General features: G+C 52.2%; 1 protein-coding gene across 2 annotated transcripts; it reads right to left on the bottom strand.

The window, feature by feature from the left end:
- Positions 1-5,307: 5,307 nt before the first annotated feature.
- Positions 5,308-12,366, bottom strand: LTBR (lymphotoxin beta receptor). Of its 2 annotated transcripts, none has more exons than XM_039461635.2 (10): positions 11,984-12,366; positions 11,768-11,864; positions 11,295-11,420; positions 11,053-11,205; positions 10,560-10,656; positions 10,280-10,377; positions 8,224-8,331; positions 7,929-7,954; positions 6,518-6,746; positions 5,308-6,182 (listed from the first exon to the last, which is right to left on the bottom strand). In XM_039461635.2, the coding sequence occupies exons 1-10, from the start codon at positions 12,074-12,076 to the stop codon at positions 5,917-5,919; spliced, it is 1,293 nt and encodes a 430-aa protein (XP_039317569.1). In that variant the 5' UTR covers positions 12,077-12,366; the 3' UTR covers positions 5,308-5,916. The 2 variants fall into 2 exon arrangements, with proteins under 2 accessions (XP_039317569.1, XP_003942220.2); XM_003942171.4 differs by having other exon boundaries at positions 11,981-12,365.
- Positions 12,367-17,380: the final 5,014 nt, after the last annotated feature.

Below are 17,380 nucleotides of genomic sequence, written 5' to 3'. Positions count from 1 at the left end.
TTGGGAACCTGAGGAGGGCAGATCACAAGGTCAGGAGATTGAGACCATTCTGGCCAATATGGCGAAACCCCGTCTCTACTAAAAATAAAAAAAAAAATAAAAAAATTAGCTGGGCATGGTGGCGGGCACCTGTAGTCCCAGCTGCTTGGGAGGTAGAGGCAGAAGAATCGATTGAACCCGGGAGGCGGAGGTTGCAATTAGCCGAGATCACGCCCCTGCATTCCAACCTGTTAACAGAGTGAGACTTCATCTCAAAAAAAAAAAGCAAAAGCAAAGGAATATATTCGTATATATTTGTTTGAATATGCATAAATTCTCTCTGGAAAAGTATCAGAAACAGTAACATTGATTGCTTCCAGGGCAGGGACCTTGGTGGTTGGAGAGATAGGAGTGAAAGGGAGACATTCCACTGTTTACTCTGAAACTTTTTTATTTTTGACCCATGTGAATAAATTATCCATCCGAAAGAGAGGAAACAAACACAATTAAAACTAAAAAAGAAAAGGAAAACCTGACATTATGATTTACACAAATGGGAATTTTTTTTTCTCTCTCATAAAAAGAAGCCCAGGCCACGTGCGGTGGCTCACGCCTGTAATCCCAGCACTTTGGGAGGCCGAGGTGGGTGGATCACCTGAGGTCAGGAGTTCGAGACCAACCTGGCCAACATGGTGAAACCCCATCTCTACTAAAAATAGAAAAATTAGCCAGTTGTGGTGGCAGACGCCTGTAACCCCAGCTCCTCAGGAGGCTGAGGCAGGAGAATTGCTTGTACCTGGGAGCTGGAGGTTGCAGTGAGCCAAGATCGCACCACTGTACTCCAGCCTGGGCAACAAGGGCAAAATCCATCTCAAAAAAAAAAAAAAAAAAAAAAAAAGCCCAGAAGGAGGTGCTGTCCTTACTTACTGTTGATTCGGGTGCTCAGTGATGCCTGGGGAGCCAGGCTCTTCCTTGTCTTCCAGGTCCTCAAAGGATTGGCTTTTTATTTCCATGGCTGTTTCCTCATGATGGCAAGATGGCTGCCACAGCTCAGAAAAGATGTTGTCACACACAACATCCCCCAAACAAAAACTAAGGGCCAAGGCAAGCCAAAAACTTTCTCCTAATGATGCTTTTTATCCTGGAAAGAAAGACTTCCCTGTGCATGTCATTGTACAATCGCAAAGAAGAATGCGTTTATCGGCTCCTGAGATTGGGGGAAAGGCCTCTCCTCCTGATGTCATGGAATCTCTGCTCTGGTAGAGAAATGGGGTTCTGTCCTCAGGAAATGTGCGGAAGTCCGTTAGGCAGGTAGCAGAAAGAGTCTAGCACAGCTGTCTATGTGAATCGCTTCATCTTTTGAACAGGGAAATTCTTACTGACCCTTGGTGGGCTAACCCTGCTGGTACCCACAGTGCTTTCTGCAGGGAAAGAGTGGACGGAGTCTCCTGTGAAGTCTCAGACTGGTGGGGAAGCTGAACGCCCACCCCCATCCACTATGTCCACTGGAGAAACGGAACATCCAGGGGCTCCTGTGTGTGGCTGTGCAGGCTGCGGGGAGGGGTGGCGTGGCCGGAGAGCAGCCGTCCCCTTACCGTCTGATCGTGGGTTTTCTCGGCTCTGCCGTCTCAAGGGATACACAGCTTCACTCCAAGTTCTGGGATGTTCAGGGTGGTAAACTTGCCACGGGATTGTTGCTAGTTGAAATTCTGTTGGGAAGGAGAGGAGCTAGATAACTCCTACCTTGACATTTTGTTGATGCTACTCTCAAAAAGGGAAACTCTGAATTACCCGTGCTCTCCATGTCCCTGTGCTGCCGCTCTGTCCCGTCTCAGCCACCATTTTTTTTTTTTTTTTTTTTTTTTTTGAGACGGAGTTTCGCTCTTGTTACCCAGGCTGGAGTGCAATGGCGCGATCTCGGCTCACCGCAACCTCCGCCTCCTGGGTTCAGGCAATTCTCCTGCCTCAGCCTCCTGAGTAGCTGGGATCACAGGCACGCGCCACCATGCCCAGCTAATTTTTTGTATTTTTAGTAGAGACGGGGTTTCACCATGTTGACCAGGATGGTCTCGATCTGTTGACCTCGTGATCCACACGCCTCGGCCTCCCAAAGTGCTGGGATTACAGGCGTGAGGCACCGCGCCCGGCCCTCATCCACCTTTCTTCTGGACTTCAGTCTCAGCCCCGTCACGGGTGTCCCACCGCCGTGTGATGTGGGTTGGACTTGGTGCCGGCTGTATCCTTCGAGGGGAGGATGATTAGGGTTCTCACAACGAACGATTATCCCACTGTCCACGGCCGTGGCATCCTGTTGCGTCTTTTGAAGGCCACCATCAAAAGGCTATCTTTGTCGGTTTTCTATCAGCTTTTCCTTCTAGACAGGAGCTCCCCTCCATGTGGCCTGTGCTCTGTGGTTGTGTCCTGGAGCCTGTACTGACTCAGCACTGCAAAATAGGCAGCAGCAGTGCTGTGGGTGGAATCGTGGACCCTCCAAAATCCATGTGCCGCAGCTGTAATCCCCAGGACCTCAGAATGGGACCTTCTTTGGAGATAGGGGTTTGCAGAGATGATTAAGTCAAAATGAGGTCATCAGGGTGGGCCCTAATCCACTGAGAAATTAGGACACACTGATGCAGAAAGGAAAGACCGTGTGAAGACACGGGTGGCAGGAAGACCACCACCAGCAGGCCAAGGAGAGAGGCCTCAGAGGACACCAAGCTTGCCAACACCTTGATCTCTGACTTCCAGCCTCCAGAACTGTGAGAAGATAAATCTCTGCAGCTTAAGCTATCCAGTCTGCAGTACTTTGTTATCGGGGCCCTAGAAAATCAATATAGGCAGTTGGGGTGCAGTGGCTCATGCCTGCAATCCCAGCTCTTTGGGACGGTGAGGTGGGAGGATCACTTGAGCCCAGGAGTTTGAGAGTTTCACACAGTCCTGGGCAACATAGCAAGACCCCATTTCTTTCTTTCTTTTTTTTTTTTTTGTTTGAGATGGAGTCTTGCTCTGTCACCAGGCTGGAGTGCAGTGGGGCGATCTCGGCTCACTGTAACATCTGCCTCCTGGGTTCAAGTGATTCTCCTGCCTCAGCTTATTGAGTAGCTGGGATTACAGGCACGCACTACCACGCCCGGCTAATTTTTTAGTATTTTTACTAGGGACGGGGTTTCACCACGTTAGCCAGGCTGGTCTTGAACTCCTGACTTCATGATCCACCTGCCTCAGCCTCCCAAAATGCTGGGATTACAGGCATGAGCCAGCATGCCCAACCTACCTGCCTATATTTTTTTTAGAGCCAGGGTCTTGCTGTGTTGCCCTGGCTGGAGTTCAGTGGCACAATCATGGCTCATGTAGCCTCAACCCCTAGGCTCAAGTGATCCTCCTACCTCAGTCTCCCCTATAGGTGCATGCCACCACACCTGGCTAATTTTTTTTGAAATTTCTGCATATATATATGCAGGTGTGATTGTAAATGTGAATGGTGTCACAGAGGGCTGTGCTTTAGCACCATTTCTCAAAATATTTTCCTTCTTTTATTTCGTTGAAAAATGTCTAACATTTGTTTTTTTTAATCTAAACTATTAAGAATCCATGCAGTCTGGCCCCAGCCTATTGTAGGGGCAGGAGGATTTGACTTTATTTAAAGATACAGCTCACCATTATTTACTTCTCAAAAAAGGAAGTTGGAGCTGATGCTTTTACGGTCAACCTTAAATGACCCATCCACTCAGTCGGATCAGACGCCTTCTGAGGTGCGTGTTTTGCAGCTGCCCCGTCCTGATGAGCCCCAGCGATAGAGTTCTTCACATCAGATCCGTGACAGTGGCCTTTTATGGAAAGAGCGGCCAGCTGGCAGCAGCTCCCTAACAATCCTGCAAGCTAAGATCCTCTCTACGGAGTAGCATGGGAGAGAATTCAGGGGTGGGGAGGGGCAAGGCAAACATTTACTAATAAGAGGGCTTGAGGAGATTTAAAGTCCTTTTTGGGCAGTAGCGGTGGGGGGGGAGGATAAAAGAAGACAAAAAGAAACCAAAAACATAAAAATCATAAATACTCCTTCTGAGCCAAAAGGAGGCCAGCTAGATTTCTATTCACCAACAGAGTGTGAACTTGCGCTCTCTCACTGTATGTATAAAGTGCACACCTCGGGTCAGGCACCGGGGCTCATGCATGTAATCACTGCATGTTGAGAGGACAAGGCAGGAGGATTGCTTGAGCCCAGGAGTTCGAGACCAGCCTGGGCAACACAGGGAGACCTCATCTCTATTACAAATACAAAAAAGTAAGGCTGGGCGCAGTGGCTCATGCCTGTAATCCCAGCACTTCGGGAGGCCGAGGCGGGTGGATCACCTGAGGTCAGGAGTTTGAGACTAGTCTGACCAATATGGTGAAACCCCGTCTCTACTGAAAAAAATACAAAATTAGCCGGGCATGGTGTCACGTGCCTGTAATCCCAGCTGCTCGGGAGGCTGAGGCAGGAGAATTGCCTGAACCCAGAAAGCGGAGGTTGCGGTGAGCCGAGATCGCGCCATTGCACTCCAGCCTGGGCAACAAGAGCGAAACTCCGTCTCAAAAAAAATAAAATAAAATAAAATTAGCCGGGTGTCATGGCACACATCTATAGCCCCAGCTATTTGGGAGGCTGAGGCAGGAGGACCCCTTGAGCTAGGAGTTCAAAGTTGCTATGAACTGTGATAGAGCCACTGCACCACAGCCTGGGCAACAGAATGAGACTCTGTCTCCAAAAAAAAAAAAAAAAAAAAAAAAGTGCACACCTTTCCTTTCAACCAACCTTGGAGAATATTTTTCACTTTGCATGAGGCTAGATGTTTGAGAGTTGACTGAGATGTAACACCCGTGGAGCATGAAGAGATCTGATAGGACCTGAGAGGGCCAGACCACTCTGCCCATCCCGAGAAATTCTGAAGGGCATGGCATATGAAGTATTTTTTGTTTTGTTTTGTTTTTTAACCCAAGAGACCTCTAAAAGCCAGACTAACTGGATGCAAATCCCAGCTTCGCATTTGCAGCTGAATTGGAAAAGTTACCTCTCTGTGCCTCAGTTTCCTCCTTTGTTGAGTGGGAATCGTATCTACCTCATGGGGTTATTGCAAGGATTCAGTAAGTTAGTATCATAAGGTATGGAGAGCACTGCCCGGCACGTTGCCAGCCGTCACTGACTAACACGGTTCTTATTGGACTACACCCACCAGTTCCTCACTGAAATACCTTCATGGGATTATATTTTAGTGTCTTGACCTTTGTCTTTGAGATTGTCCCCATGGAATAGTATTTCTGTATAAATCCCAAGAAAATCAATCATCTGGGTCCGGGTCCCATTCTCTTTATTTGCATGTGGTTACAATATAAATACACTCGCCATTTTCCTCCCCTTCCAAAACTCTTCCCCATACCTAGGAGTCCTGCCCAACCCGTTGTTAGCAACCCCCTTTCCTCTCCTCTAGGGAAGGAGATCCTCCCTATAATTTCATCATGCAGGATCTACCTCAGTCCATGTGAAGTGTGGAACCCCGAAGGGCCTCTGAAACTTTGGGATGAGCACCACGAATCCTTTAGAGGGCCCGGTGACGTCCTTGCAGGTGACCGCGTGGCGGCTCCCTTGGTGCCGTGCTCTGGTGCAGCATGCCATGGTGGGCAGCAGTTGGCATCATATGCCCTGTCCGTGCCTGAGGCTGAGCAGCCCCGGTCAGTGGGTGGGCCTGCCAGGAGGCCTCAAGTTTGCTCAGGCATTTGGGAGAGTCCTGTGGAGGGCACAGTATCCAGCCAGTGCCCACCTGCTCTCAGAGGTGTCTGAGCCTCAGTCCCTTAGGGCTCTGCCTCCCCAGGCCCCCTGTGAATCCCATGTGGGTAGGGCGGCCTCAGGGGAGAAGGTGCCCTTGTGCCTCTCTTCTTCTGCCTTTTCCCAGACACCATCAGTCATGGGTGACAAATTGGGTGACTGTTAGAGGGTATGGCATCACAGTGCTCTGTCTCCGCCAGGTGCCAAGCCTTGCCGTCTTCCTGCGAGGGTGTAGAGAGCCAGGGAGGGCCAGGGTCCCCCTCTTCGGGAATGGGGTATGGAGGTTCTGGGGTAGCCGGGGGATCGCCAGGGCCCGTTGCTCCCCCAAGTACTGGTCCATTGTAGATGTAGATGTTGCCAGTGATTGTCATAGACCCGCCGGTGACATGAATGCCATTGGTACCTGTGGGAAGGGAGGTAGAGTGTTGAGGAAGGAAGGCCCCTGATTCAGGCCCGCTGCTTATTGAATTCTCCTTGTCTTCTTCTCACCTTCCCCTGTACCCCCTCCAAAACCCGGCCAACCCCTCTCCTGCTTGCTGCTGGTTTCTTGAGCCCTGTGTTCATTTCTCTGTTTCTGGGTTTTCCAGTCTCTTCCCTCTTCTCTAGCTGTGACACTGGCTGGCAGCGGAGTCTCTGTCCCTGTCCCTTTTTATTTCATCTGGCCCACAGTGTCTCCCTCCCTGCCATCCCTCCCTCCCCATCCCTCCCCACACTCTCTTCTCCCTGCCCCAGGCTCACCATGGGGCACCTGGCCCTGCTCCCCAGGTTCCAACGGTGGCTCCCTGATCTGACCCAGAGGACTCTGCTGTTGCAGCATCCCTTCTTCCAAAGCTGAGTTTGTGGGGAGCCCAGTGGAGATTGGGGAGACATCTCCAGAGTTGGGCAGCAGAGGCTGTTCCAGGTCGAGGGAGTGTAGATGGGCCTTCGGAGGCTCCCAGCTTCCACCTGCGGGATTGGGCCCCTCTCCCTGCAGGAGACAGACGGAGACCCAAACAATGGCAATGACGAGGGCCCCAGACCCACCCTCTCTTTCTCTCTCTTTCTTTTTCTCTCCTCCCTCTCTCCCTCTCTCTTTCTTTCTCTCTTTCTTTCATTCTTTCTTGAAAGGATCTGGCTCTGTTGCCCAGGCTGGAGTGCAGTGGTGTGATCATAGCTCACTGCAGGCTCACGAACTCTGGGACTCAAGTGATCCTCCAGCCTCAGCCTTCTGAGTACCTGGGACCACCAGGTTAACTTTCTTTCTTTCTTTCTTTCTTTCTTTTTTTTTCTGAGATACTCTCACTCTTTTGCTCAGGCCAGAGTGCAGATCTCAGCTCACCTCAACCTCTGCCTCCCAGGTTCAAGCAATTCTCCTGCCTCAGCCTCCTGAGTAGCTGGGATTACAGGTGCGCACCAGCATGCCTGGCTAATTTTTGTATTTTTAGTAGACATACTAAAAATGGTTCCACCATGTTGGCCAGGCTGGTCTGGAACTCCTGATTTCAGGTGATCCGCTTGCCTCAGCCTCCCAAAGTGCTGGGATTACAGGCGTGAGCCTCCGCGCCTGGCCCTGCTGGCTAAAACTTGAAACAACATTTTGGGTAGAGATGGGGTCTGGCTGTGTTGCCCAGGCTGGCTCATCTTTCTTTAGTTCCCACACCCCACTCTATGCTTTGGCAACCCCTGGTGTGCCTCTGCTCCTCCCCACACCCCCTGCCTCAGGGTCTTTGCACTGGATGCTCCTTCTTCCCAGAGGACGTCCCCCACAGATAGCCCCATGGCTGGCTCCTCGCTTCTTCAGCTCTCTGCTCAAATATCACCTTCTCAGAGAGGCCTTCACTGTCCACTCCGTCTAAAATGCCCCCATCCTCTGCCACTGTCACTCACTGGCTCCTTTCCTGCTTTATTTAGCAATTATACCCCTGATATATATTTAACTTTATTCTCGCTCCATGGGTATGTCAACTCCAGGAAAGAAGGCACTATATTTTGCTCACTGCTTTACCTATAGCGCCTAGGGCAGTGCCTGGCACATGGCATTTCAGTAAATCATCAGCTGAATGAATGAATGAGTGGGGAGTCAGCCTGCACACTCTTTTCTTGTCTGCTCCCACCTTGTACCCTCATCACCTCTTCCCCTCCTTGCTGCCTTCTCGGCCCCCGCCATTACCTCTGGATGCCTCTTGAGCAGCGATCCTGCAATGGAGAACAAAATGGGTGTAGGCACTCTGGCAGGCCTGAGACCTAGCCTTTCAGCCTCCACACCCCACCCAATGTGTAGCAACTTGACCACTGTCACTCTCATCTTCAGCCTCAGAATAAGCAGCTGGATGGAGATAAGGATGTCTATGTTGGGGGTGGGCATTGGGAGTCTTGAGGGTGTGGAGGGTTGCACTGGGGAAGTTGAATATTCCTCCCTCGGGCTCCCACTGCCATCCCATCCACTGCATCCAACCCCTTCCTACCCAGTTTCCTGCAGAGAGAAGGGTGGCTCTTCCAGATGCAGGCGAAGACGATGGCGAGGACCAGAAAGAAAGCCAGCGGCAGCAGGATGGCCAGCATCAGCATGGTTCCTGCCAGGAAAGCAGACAGGAGGGGTGATGACAGGCGCCAGAAGGGCAGAGGGGAGGAGGAGAAGGAGGAGCTTTCCAGATCCCTGGGCAACCCAGACAGAGAAAAGGGAGCAGCTCTTTTCCTTCTAGCCACACTGCAGCTCCTAAAGGCAGAATGAGAGAAACTTCCCTTGGGTTACAGGGAAGGGGAATTAAGTTGGGCTTGGGGACCTCTTGGCAGTCAGGAGAGACCGTACCATGGATGGACCTATTTGGGGGTGGTGCTGGTGCCCTCTTGCTCAGAGAGCAGGATTGAGCAGGCTTGTGCATGTGGGATGGGAGCTTGGGCAGTTGATTTTCAAGGTCTGGAAGTGGGACTGGGAGATAGTAGGGAAGGGCGGGGCTTGGAGTTGTAAGCAGACACAGGGTAGAGCCACATTTCTGTGGCCTCGGCCATCGCACAGAGGGCCGCTGTAGAGGGGCTAGGGTTGCCCTGCTGTACCTGTGGGGGTGTTTGCAGGGGTGAGAGAGTGGGGAGCCTTGCTTCTCAACTGTCTGTGGTCGCCTGAGAGGCACGGTGTGCAAGTTTTCCACCCCTTGCTCAGGGCAGGTTCTGGGAGGGGAAGAAAAGAGAGGCTGGAGTTCAGCTTCTCTGGCTTTGATCCATAGCAGTGGGTAATTGTTCTTTCTCTGGGTGTCAGTGCTGCTGGCAATAGCATGGAGTCTCCAGTGGCCATCAACTACACCTGGGCCAGGGTTTTGGGAGGACTTGGACATTTGTATTCGGGCCATTTTGCCCCTTCTGATTCACGTACCTCTGTAGCCTAAGGGAATGTGGAACGGGAGGCCTGGGGAGAAATTGGACTGGTAGTCTGGGCCATGGTTTCCTGCCAGCCGTGTGACTTTTAAGTCACTCATTTCTTTGAGCATCAGTTTTTCATACATAAGAGGTTAGCTCACATACTCTCCAAAATTCCAGCTCCAAAATGCCAGTCATATTTGATACATAGTTAAAAATTAACAGGGCATGGAAAAATACTTATATTGTGGAATGAAAAAAATCAGGTTACAAAATATTACAATTACTCTACTTTTAATAAACAACAACAACAACAACAAAACCCAGTATGTATAATCATGCATAGAAAAATGTCTGGGAGGATAGATGCCACAATGTAAAGAGTGGGTATTCTAGGTGGCGGTGCTGCTGGTGAGTTTCAGTTTTGCTTATCTGAAGTTTCTAATTTTCGATAGCGCATGCAATTACGACATGAGCTCTGGAGTAAGAAAACCTGAGTGCAGGTTCTAGTAACACCAATGACCACCTAGGTGGGTGATCTTGGGTATGTCACTTAACCTCTTTGAGTCTGTTTCTTCCTTCAGTCCATGAGGATAATAATAGAATCTACTTCATAGCATCGTTAAGCTGATGAAATGAGTTGGTGAATGTAAAGTGGTGACTGGGTGCCCGACGCACACAGCAAACCTTCTGCCAATGAGTGATGTTACAGTCCTTAGAAACAAGCTGCAGTCATCTACGAGGCTAGCAAGCCAATCAATCCACAGGAAAAAGTCAAGAAAGAGTCAAATGGGAATCTTCTGTCTAATAATAATAGTATATAATCTACTAAGGAGGCATTTGGTCTAGTAAATGGATTGCGTGATGCTGACATGCCTAGAATGTTGACAATAATGGTTATCACTACATTTCAGTGTGGGATATGTTCCTTGACATAGTATTACAGTATATATACTTTAAAATTGCATGTATGTGTGTGTGTGTGTGTGTGTGTGTGTGTGTGTAAGGAAGCTAGCCCACGGGTACTCCAATTTTTTCTGTAAGGAACTTTTCTTCTTGCCCCAATTCTGGGACGGAAGGGTTCATCTTTTCCCCATTTTTTAAAAAGATGTGGGGCATTAAGGCATGTTCCCAGGCACCTCCCTGTGCCCCTCACCCCTGGTCCCTCACCTGGCACCTCTGGGGGCAGTGGCTCTAATGGATTTCTGCAGCTTGTGTCGGATTGGGCAGTGCCTGGAGCTGTCTCCACCAGACCTTGGTCCTCACACCTGCGGAGGAAAGAGATGATGACCTTTACATGCTCTGGCCCACCAGGGCCCGGACTCGGATGGGCATGTGGAGCTAGCTGGAAGTGGCGAGTCGAGCTCACGGTGTCAAGGATGGGGGTGAGGACTGTTAGCAGCTGAGGCTTCTCAGAGGGTGGAAGGAGCACAGGCAGGGGTGCACTCACCTGGTATGGGGCTGGCAGCGGGCACTGGGGGAGGAGGTGTTCTGGAAGTACCCTGTCTTGCAGGGGATGCAGTGGTTGTTACTGTTACCGACTTCATCTGGCAAGAGAAAGGCAGGCCAGCCAGGGTGAATGGGCAAAAGGGAGGAGCCCTTTGCCCACTGTGAATTTCCTTTAAGCCCCGGGATGGTCTCCTCCTTGCCCATCTGCCCCATTCCGTTGCTCTCACCTTTCCCAAGCTCCGCTTTGCTGCCTACGCCTTTGCCCAAACTTCCCAGTACTGAGAGGAACCCCCTCGTGTGCCCCTTGCACCTGCCCCAGCTCCAGTCCCTCCAGACCCCTTCTGTGATCCTCTGCATGGAATGAGAAGAGGAATTTTAAGCCCAGGAGAACTACCTAGGCAGTCGCTGTGGACACAATACCATATTCCCTGCTCCTACTCGAGATCCCTGGCAATCAGCCTCCTTTTCACATCCAGCCCTCAGGGACCTCTGACCTTTGAGCTCGGCTTCAGTGCCAGGCGGGCAGTCAGAAAGTCGCTCGCAGTGGGTACACTCGGCGGCCTCGGCAGCACAGAACATTCCCGGCCGGCAGCGGCACTGGGTCTTCTGTTTGCGTGTGCAGGGGGCAGTCTCTTCGAGGCCCATCACTGGTGGGGAGACGGGAGGGCTCAGGGAGGGGCTGAGATCCAGGGGACCCAGCCTCCCCCCGCCCCCCACCAGGCACATCCTCACTCACCTGAGTCACAGGGGCGGCACAGCTGGCAGATGGTCAGGTAGTTCCAGTACTCATTGTAGGAATTTTCAGCACATGTGGCACAAACTGTGTCGCGGCTGCGGCTGCATTTAGCTGAGACATAGGTGCCTAGAAGGTGAGCGGGACAGTGGAGCCTCAGGAGACAGGGCTGCACCCTCACCTCCGCTGCCTGTGGTGTGACCCCGGCCTGTCCCTCGGCCCCTCTGGCCTCCCATCACCCTGCCTGTGGCCCTCTGGCTCCCTCTCAAGAGGTAAGAAAAGAGGAGGCCCAGTGGGGAGGGCCAGTCCCAGCTCCTGCAGGTGATGTCCAGGGTTTCCCACGCTCATCTCCAGCAGCCATTTTTCCTGGGGGGATAGTGCTCACCGTCCCGCTAAGGCCACAAGGGGGCTGGAGCCGCCCCCCACCCCCGTGACCCACCTCCGAGGCCCTGCTCTGTCCGGCCACCGCCTCTCACCTGGCGGGCAGCGGGAGCAGCAGATGCGCTGCCTGAGCTCGTAGTATTCCTTTTCCTGGTCCCTGCAGGTCTGGTTCTCCGACTGGTATGGAGGCACCTTCAAAGGGAGATGGAGAAGAGGAGAGAAGAGTTAGGGGTCAGAGGGAGGGCAGAGGGAATGAAGCGAGGGCTGCCCAGACCCCTCTCCCAGCCCTGCCAGGTTCCCTTCCTCACCACCTGGGGCTGGGATACTGCCAGGAGCCCAGCGAGGCCCAGCACCAGAGGCCCCCAGGCCAGGCCGCGGGCAGAGGTGGCCCAAGGCGGGCGCATGGCGGCCACTCGGCCAGCCGGCCAGCAGCGAGGGGGCCTGGGAGGAAGGCAGGAGGCCCGACGCCCCGGGCAGCGGTGGCGGCAGCTGCGGGAGCCCAGAGCCTGGGACGGGACTCAGGGCCGATGTGCCCCCCGGGGCCGGGAGCGGCCAGGCCGGGCCTCCAGGGCTCCCACGGCGGAGCTCAGGAAGTGGGAGTGCAGCAAGCTGGCTGCGGGGCGGGGACAGGGAGCGCTGGGAGCCGGGCCGCCCTGTCGCAATCGCAGCCAAGGGAAGAGGAACAGGCTTGTCTGCCTCGACGCAGGGCGGGAGGGGTGGCCGGGAAAGCACGTGAGGGCCGCGGGGCCGGAACCGGCCTCCTCCCTTCTTAGGAAGCCTGATCCGAGAGCCGGCTGCGGACAGCCCGGGCCCAGGAGGGAAGGGCGGCGGGTCCCGGGGTCAGCCCTTGGACAAGCCTGGCGAGTTCCAGAGTGCACAGGGGACAGCTGGGTGTGGGATCTGGAGCGCGAGGGGCTGGGGCCAGGGCAGGACAGGCATGGAGAGGGCAGGGCACAGGGACTGCCAGGCTGAGGCCCAGGAGAACCGGCTGGCAGACGCCTGGGTTCCTGCCCTGCTGTGGGACTTTTTCAGACAAATTACAAGGGACTAGCAAGTCAGCCAGCCCCCTACACCACCCACCCAGCCCAATCCACACAGGAGTAGGCACAGGTCACCTAGGAGACCCTTGAGAGCTGTGCAGCCAGCCCTGCTCCTTGTCCAAAGCTGGGAGCCCACCCAGTCCAGCCCTCTCCCCTTTAGCATGGAGAGGGAGGCCAAGGGTGACACGTAAGGGGACTGGGATTCCAAGGTAGCCTAGTCTGGTTCCTGTCCCCTTTCTTCCCCTCATCTTCCTCACCCCTTAGCAGCCCACCCACCTGTGGAGCTACTTGCAGCTGCCCCCTTTTACACGTGGCTCTCTGGTCCCCAGGTTTCTGTCTTCCTAACTCCCGCCTGTCCTTGAGGCTTCACCGAAGCTCTGAGGGGGGGCGTCCTCTGCCCGAGGTTACGCAGTCCCCGTGAAGACAGCTCTCTTTCTGTACTCCGTTGTCTTGCCTGCCTCCCACCAGGCTGTGAGGGCCGCAGTGGCGCAGACTGAATCTTCAAGGCCATGTTCCCCGTGCATAGCAGAGTCTGGCACATACCATGTGCCCAATACGTATTGATGGAATAAACAGGTGATGGCTACATCACAGGGCCAGTCCACGGCAGAGCCAGCTGCAATCTGAGTCTCCCGATGTCTGGGTCCCAGCTCATTCCAGCCGTCCTGCCACCTCCTTGTGGCTCAGGGGTGTCTCCCTTGGGATGAGGGGCTAAATTCTCTTGAGATAGGTCACTTGGGCACCATCTGCCTCCCTGAAGGGCTCTGTTCAGCATGCATCCTTACACTGGTCTGTCTAATTTTGGTTCTGATGTCTGGACAGGCTCTTGGTGCAGGTAATGGGAAATGTGCATGGGGAGGAGAGGTCCCCAAAGGGTGAAAGGGCCTAGGTGGTGGGCATTTCACTTGGTGAGGCTCTCTCCCCTCCTCTGGTGCAGGCAGCTCTCTGTACAGATGGGCCAGGGATGGCTGGAAAAGGGGCTGCTGCTCGTTCCAAGGCGCTGGTGCTCGGGGCTGGATGAGGCTCCGCACTGAGCTTGTAAATGCGTAAAGGAATGTGTGTGTGGTGACCGTAGGTCCTTTTTTCTCTCTCTTCTTTCTACTTTTTACTGTGGAAATTTCACACCCAAGATAATATACAAAAAGAAAAAAAGTAGTATTGGGAGTCTCCCACATACTCCCTACCCAGCTTCCACTCACGGTCAGTTTCATTTATTCTGTATACCCCCTGCCCCACCAACACACACGCTCTTCTAATCCCTCGTGATTATTTTGAAGTAAATCCCAGACGTCGGATCATTTCATTTGAAAATATCTCAGGATTGCTGGGAGAGGTGGCTCACACCTGTAATCCCAGCACTTTGGGAGGCTGAGGCGGGCAGATCACCTGAGGTCAGGAGTTCGAGACCAGCCTGGGCAAGATGGTGAAACCCTAACTCTACTAAAAATACAAAATTAGCTGGGTGTGGTGGTACATGCCTGTGATCCCAGCTACTTGGGAGGCTGAGGCAGGAGAACTGCTTGAACCCGCGAGACGGAGAGTGCGGTGAGCCGAGATGGCACCATTGCACTCCAGCCTGGGCAACAAGAGCGAAACTCCGCCTCAAAAAAAAAAAAAAAAAAAAGAAAGAAAATATTTTAGGATTTTACTCTAAAAGACAGGGACTCCTTTTCTTTCTTTCTTTTTTTCCCCACCCTGTCTTGCAGTGCTGAGACCCTGCCTTTTAATCAAGGTATAACATATAATACAATGAAGCACATAAAGCACACTGATCTTACAGATACAGCTTAGAGAATTTTCACTTTTGTGTATTCTTGCATATCCCCCGACTGTTCCAGAACGTTTCTTGTACTACAAAAGGTCGCTGCGTGCCCTTCCCAGTCAAAGCTTCCTGCTTCACAGACAACCACTATGTCAGACCCCTTTTAACCCCAGCTGGTTGGACTGTATCCTTCTTTCTGCTGCCAGCCCCAAGCTGGCACTTCAGCCCTCAGGGACTCTCTACCCCCTAAGGAAAGAGCCCTGAGATCTGAGTTTTGATTTAGGCCACATCACTTTATCTCTCTGCGCCTCTTTATTGTGCCAGTCAGCCGCTGGTTCGCTTGCAGGCCTGTGAGATGGAGGTGGGTGGGAGGAGAGAAGCAGCCAGGCTATTCCTCCTCTCTCTGCTTTCGGGCTTCACCTGCAGTCGGTTGCCTTCCTCCCTTCCCTCCTACCATAATCTCATCTTTTACCAGTTCCGCACTATTTAGTTCCTGCCACATGGCTCCAAAGGCCTCCTGATCTTCGATCGCTCCATCACCTTGCCGTCTTTCCAGGCCTAGAAATGGTAGCTGCTTCCTGCTTCGCTGTTTTCTGAGCTGCCTCCCATAGTGCTTCCATCACCTATGTACCAGTTAGTTTCCTGTGTTAAATTCCTGTTTGTTTTTTTGTTTTTTTGGTTGCGGGAAACGGAGTTTCACTCTTGTTACCCAGGCTGGAGTGCAATGGTAAAATCTCAGCTCATCGAAACCTCCACCTCCCAGGTTCAAGCAAGTCCCCTGCCTCAGCCTCCCGAGTAGGTGGGATTACAGGCATGTGCCAACACACCCGTCTAATTTTGTATTTTTAGTAGAGACGGGGTTTCTCCATGTTGGTCAGGCTGGTCTCGAACTCCCGACTTCAGGTGATTGGCCCACCTTGGCCTCCCAAAGCGCTGGGATTACAGGCCCGAGCCACCGTGCCCAGCTTAAATTCCTGCTGTTTGAAAGAGTGTTTCTTGTTTCCCAGCTGGATCATGAAAGACAAATCTTACCAATAAATGGCTACTATAAATCCCAGCCTTCCCCAGGAGGATAAAGGGAGACTCACAGGGGTGAGAAATCCATGAGCTCATGCGGGCAGGCATTGTCTTTTCTCCTTTCTTTTATGTTCTTCACCAATCTCCCTGAGGCTGATTTCCACTGGGCAACACCAGATCCAGGCTGAGTGTCCCAGGACCCCCAGAAGATGTATGAGGGTGGGGCTCTTCTCCCAGGCCTTCTTCAGAGGGAGCTGCTGAGAGAGCCTTCTTCCCACAGGCCCAGGAGGCGTCAAGAAAGGGAATTGGTGAAAGTGGATTCTTCTTTTTTTATTTTTTCAGAGTCTCACAGTCTGTCGCCCAGGCTGGAGAGCAATGGTTCAATCTTGGCTCACTACAACCCCCGCCTCCCAGGTTCAAGCGATTCTCCTGGACTCACCCTCCCCAGTTAAGTAGCTGGGACTACAGGCATGCACCAACAGGCCCGGCTAATTTTTGTATTTTTAGTAGAGATGGTGTTTTGTCATGTTGGCTGGGCTGTTTTTGAATTCCTGGCCTCAAGTCGTTCGCCTACCTCAGCCTCCCAAAGTGCAAAGGGCTCACAGGTGTGAGTCACTGCACCCAGCCAGGAATGGATTCTTCTAAATACTCTGTCCCTTCTTTCCCACTCCGCTCTTAGCTGACTAGTGCTCTTGGAAAGGAGCTGGCAAACACCCAGAAGTGTGTAACTGATGAGGGTTGTCCTTCTCCAGAGTGTTTGCATTTTCAGTGGTGACAATGCCTTAACCCAGTCTTTTCGGCGGGGGTGACTTTGTCCCCCAGAAGTCACTTGGCAATATTAGGAGATGGTTTTGATCACGATGACTCAGGAGGAAGTTCTACTGGCATCTGACAGATGGAAGCCAGGGATGCTGGTAAATGTGCAGCAATGCACAGAATTGTAGATAGGACAGAATCGTCCTGTCCCACCACAGAGAATGATACAGCTGAAAATGTCAATAATGCCAAGGTTGGTAAACCCTGTCTTTTTTTTTTTTCTTTTATTATTATTATTATTTTTTGAGACACAGTCTCACTCTTTCACCTGGTACCAGGCTGGAGTGCAGTGGCGTCATCTCGGCTCACTGCAACCTCTGCCTCCTGGGTTCAAGCAATTCTCCTGCCTCAGCCTCCGGAGTAGCTGGGACTACAGGCCAACACCACCATGCCTGGCTAATTTTTGTATTTTAGTAGATATGGGGTTTCACTATGTTAGCCAGGATGGTCTTGATCTCTTGACCTCGTGATCCACCTGCCTCGGCCTCCCAAAGTGTTGGGATTACAGGCGTGAGCCACTTCACCCGGCCAATCCTGTCTTAACTAAGTGATAAACTTCTAATAGTGAGCTTCTAAGTAATCTGCCAGGGCACTAGACGAAGAGTTTTCTGTTCCATCATTTTAGATGAAAGAGAAATCTGAGGTCGGGCGCGGTGGCTCACACCTGTAATCCAGCACTTTGGGAGGCAGAGGTGGGTGGATCACGAGGTCAAGAGATCGAGACCATCCTGGCCAACATGGTGAAACCCCGTCTCTACTAAAAATACAAAAATTAGCTGGGCGTGGTGACATGTGCCTGTAGCTGTGTCCTAGCTACTCAGGAGGCTGAGGCAGGACAATTGCTTGAACCCAGGAGGTGGAGGTTGCAGTGAGCCGAGATCACATCACTGAACTTCAGCCTGGCAATAGATCAAGACTCCATCTCAAAAAAAAAAAAAAAGAAAGAAAGAAAGAAAGAAAAATCTGTATTTTATAAGGGCAGCTAAAAGGACTGCTGCCTTCCACAGTGAGCAGTCCAGTGTGGAGTGGCTAATGGCTCCAAGTGGTAAGAATAAAGAGTTGCATTTAACTAA

This window comes from Saimiri boliviensis, chromosome 7 (genome assembly GCF_048565385.1).
Source record: "Saimiri boliviensis isolate mSaiBol1 chromosome 7, mSaiBol1.pri, whole genome shotgun sequence".
Classification (NCBI taxonomy): Eukaryota; Metazoa; Chordata; class Mammalia; order Primates; family Cebidae; genus Saimiri; species Saimiri boliviensis.
Note: the sequence above shows the minus strand (reverse complement) of the source record. Positions and strands in the feature narration are given on the sequence as shown.